The 4,076-nt window shown below is 40.4% G+C and overlaps 1 protein-coding gene across 1 annotated transcript in view; it reads right to left on the bottom strand.

Moving 5' to 3' along the window:
• Positions 1 to 368: 368 nt before the first annotated feature.
• Positions 369 to 4,076, bottom strand: part of LOC103370335 (ATP-binding cassette sub-family G member 4-like) — a 29,753-nt gene continuing 26,045 nt past the window's right edge. The window contains exon 14 of the mRNA XM_008299362.1: positions 369 to 1,869. Within this exon, the coding sequence (XP_008297584.1) occupies positions 1,644 to 1,869 (226 nt within the window). The 3' untranslated portion in view covers positions 369 to 1,643. The remainder of the gene's footprint in view (positions 1,870 to 4,076) is intronic.

Raw genomic sequence — 4,076 nt, 5'->3', positions numbered from 1 at the left:
CTCCAGCCCTACATGACCCTAGTGAGGATTAAGGTGTATAGATGATGGATGGATGGATGCTGGGAACTGCATCGTATATTTTTTAAGGGCTGCTCAGAACTACCAACCCTGCAGTAAATATTTTCTTCTCCCCTTAAAACAGCTCTGAAAGAGGTTCTGTGGGAGTGGTTGCTGTTTTGAGAACACGGTCGAAGGTTCCTGCACTGGATGAGGGACGGACGTACAGCTCAGGCCTCTGGAAGGATCTCGGAGTGGAGCTGGTTGAGGAGATTTAGGCAAGTGATTACTTTTCTGTAGAGGTCTTCCAGGAATTTCCAAGACAAGCAAAACTGTTTTGTTTTTTAAATAAACAAACTTCAGTTACTGAATAAGTGAGATCAGTGTTTATTGGAATATCAGTCAGTGTAAATAGCTGTACAGTACTATTACAGTTTGATCTGTAAGAATATGCTTCAACCAAGAACGAATTAATACACATATAAACAAAACAGGTAACACACTGTAACGTACTTCCACTTACATTGAATTCTCTTTGGTTGCTCTCTAAGTGCTCAGTATCTTTGTAATGTGCAGTCCAGATGCATACATATTTATTTTTTATTGAACATGTATTTCAAACTAAACATGAAACTTCAGATAGCACCAAACATGACTGCATGAGCATGTTGTGTCCTTGTGGCTTTAGTGGAGTGGACACAAAACAATAACCGTACATGAACTCATCTATTTTGCTTAAATACATTAATATCATTGCATATGCATAGAGTACTAAAGATAATACAGCACAGTGTCAACTGATTAAGGCTTAACTTTTTTTTCTTTATTATTGCAACTAAGATTTAAACGATTTTAGATCATATTATGGAAGTACAAAAAATACCAAATTTCTTTAGGCAATCATAGTAAAGCTTAATTTACAACTATCAACATGTTAAAAAACAATTTAGCTCAAACAATGATTGGAAGTAAATGTACTGGGACTGTTGCCCGAGTTCAGTCACATGACAACAAGAATATAGAACAAAAATAAACTGCTTTCACACAGCGTACATATGTAATGATCCCATGATTATCACTGAAAAATGCTCAATCATTTTCACTCTTTCAGGCACAAGACATCACACTTCTTCTCCAGTGCAACAGTTTAGCCGCAGGTTTTTGGCTATAAGAGCAATGTAAACACTCTGTTTTCTCAAGGGGGGGCAGTTTTGTGGACCAAAGTCCAAACACAGAACAGCAGCACAGTGTAGAACAAACACGCGTGTCCGTTCTGCTACTGTATCACGTCTGCCTCGTTCTCAATACATTTCTTTCTTATGGAGTGTACGGTATACGCTGCTGAATGTGGCTCAGTCTCCTCACTGCTGATGTATCTTTGTGCACACGAGTTAAGTCATGATGAGGTAAAACAGGTGTATGTGGATTATAAGCTGACTCCTCACTGCTCTGCACCGTCACCTCCACAGCTGCTGGCAGGAGAACAGAATCAGGATTTATGTTCTGTCCTTTTAGCAGCAATGAGTAAAATGAAATGAAAACAAATTCCCACATGACACGACATGTTCTCTGTGCACAGAGAGAGTCCACGTCTGGAATGACAATAGGTAGGACTGTGAGTTTAGGTTAGATGGGCCGAGCGAAGCCTATCTCTCAGACTTGACCTTGTAGCGGAGGACGAGGTAAGTGGCCAGTCGCAGGATGATGAAGAAGACGCCCAGGACGATGAAATCTATGTAGAGCTTCGCATCTTCCACATCCAACAGCTGCAGGACCTCTTCAGGCTGTTGGAACTTGCACACCTTCCCTGGACACTCCAGCTCTGAGCGGTTCATCCCGTAGATGGACAGGATCACCCCTTCAAAGCCGTACCTGTGGGNTAAGTTTAGTGGAATGAACGTCTGGGATGAGACACTAAACGTTCATTCAATGTATTACTGCTCATTTTCAGCCAAAAAAAGCACATGATGGATGGGACGGGACTCATCACCCTGGTGAAATACAAAATCAGGCAGAAACTTCAAACTGATGTAATGAAAGGGGCAGATTTGAACCTAAACCTAATGGTATGTTCCTAAAACTAAACATGCGTTTTTTGGCCTAAACTTAAATGTTAGTGAAAACGAAGTGAAAACAAAACTCTGAAAATAAAAAAATTCTGAAAATATTGGTCCACGATGGGACACAAATCCCAGTCTCCTGGGTGAAACTCACATGTACCTCCAAACTAGAAAGCTTTCCTGCTACATGACAAGTGAGAATATATTTACATTTCTTTCTAAACATAAATGGGAAATGTAGATTGGAATGTGAGTTAGTGGCGATAGTGTCGGAGTAGTACATAGTGTTGCAGTGGGTTGGGTGGTGGAGAGTCCCTGGGGGAAAGCCACATATAAATGACTTTTAGCTTGACCATCTTAATGCGTTTAAAGGTTGATCATGTGGATGCAGAGACTTATGCTATTTTCTAATTTCAAGCAACAAAGTCACAGAGTGTCCATGTGTGGCCCGCGATGTTGTTGCTGAGCCGCCGTTAAAAGTGTTGCTGATGAGCTCGTTGAAATTGTTAATTCTGCTCAAAAAATGCTCTCAAAAAAACACAGCATTCAAACATAGGTTCAATGTTCCAGATTCCTGTCTATCCCAGCTCCTAAGTCATCATCTGTAAATCCAGCCAAGTATGACTATATTAGCTAATAAATGGTATGTGTGATTAAAGCAAAACATAAATATGTACAACATAAAGGCATCTGACACAACACTAACAAGCTCATGGGGAGAAACACAACTCTTGAAGAAAGTATTTAGAATTTAATTGCATTTAATAACAAAATGTCAAAGTAAATAGCATCAGTTTCAACGTGACGTAGCACACGTGTCAATAAGAATACTTCACAAAATAACATGTGAGACTTCAGTTTTACAAAAGGACTTACTGTTTGAAGACACTCGTATGAAGCACAAGGCTAAGAGGAAAATCCACTTGGCAGCACTCATCGTCAGCATCTGGAACAGAGTGAACAACCGGTTTGTGATGCTGCGTTCACTCCTCTCAGCATCAAGGGACAAAACCACAGGAGCGTCAGTGTGGTTTACTTGTTTAAGTGAAGTCCTTTCCTCTCTTTAACTTTCATATGAACAACAGCCGAGCTGTTTGTCTGCCACAGACCACTTCCTGCTGAAGCTTGCTGTTGCTGATATTTCTGGAGCAAGGGACCTTGTAGTGCAACTGAGAAATGAAAATGTAAAAGGTGACAGTCAGCTGGACTAAAACAAACAAAGCAAATTTCAAACCAAGACTTTATTTTTAACTAACATGAAACCTGAGCTTTCTTTGGCAAACTGCCCACATGCTTTGTGTTTCTGATAACTTGGTCAACAGCGAACACAAAACCAAACCACAAAATCAGCTTAAAAGGCTCCATGGTGGCTTTAAATCTAGATGTCGTTAATTCATTGACAAAGTAGTTGTGATGAAATGTTCATATTGTTTCATCCTATATATGCAGTTCTTAACAAATTTAAGAGACCATGACCAGGGCTCCAGGCTGTGACCATTGTGATCACATTTATGACTATTTTTTGAGAGTGTGTGAGTTGAATTTTTTTGAAAGATTATTTTTGGCATTTTTGCCTTAATTAGTCAGGACAGTGAGAGAGTGAGACAGGAAAGGGGGGAGAAGAATGGGGAGAGACTTTGCAGCAAACTGTCATGAGCGGGAATCAAACTCATGAACGCCGTGTCGGGGACCTATAGCCCCTGTTCATGGGTTGCCCGCTCAACCAGGTGAGCTATAGGGGCGCCTGTTTGAGTTGAAATTTTAATTGGTCACATTTGTGCGACTGCATGATGATCATTCAGCTGTTTTGGTGTCACTGTAACCGGTGCAGGCTGCTGTTGTGTTAACCACAGTGGTGGAACGCAGCACTTTTAGAACTAATTTCTACATATCAGAACTGAAGATTTCTCCGGTTTGTTCTTTGGCTTCAAACTAAAGAGTCGGGTCAAACAGAGTCACGACTGCATATACAACAAAATAAAGTAAACCATGTTAAATACACAAGAAAACTCAGGAAAG

This window comes from Stegastes partitus, unplaced genomic scaffold, assembly GCF_000690725.1.
Source record: "Stegastes partitus isolate 25-593 unplaced genomic scaffold, Stegastes_partitus-1.0.2 Scaffold1406, whole genome shotgun sequence".
Lineage (NCBI taxonomy): Eukaryota > Metazoa > Chordata > Actinopteri > Pomacentridae > Stegastes > Stegastes partitus.
The sequence above is the reverse complement of the archived record's forward strand: the minus strand, read 5'-3'. Positions and strand labels throughout refer to the sequence as shown.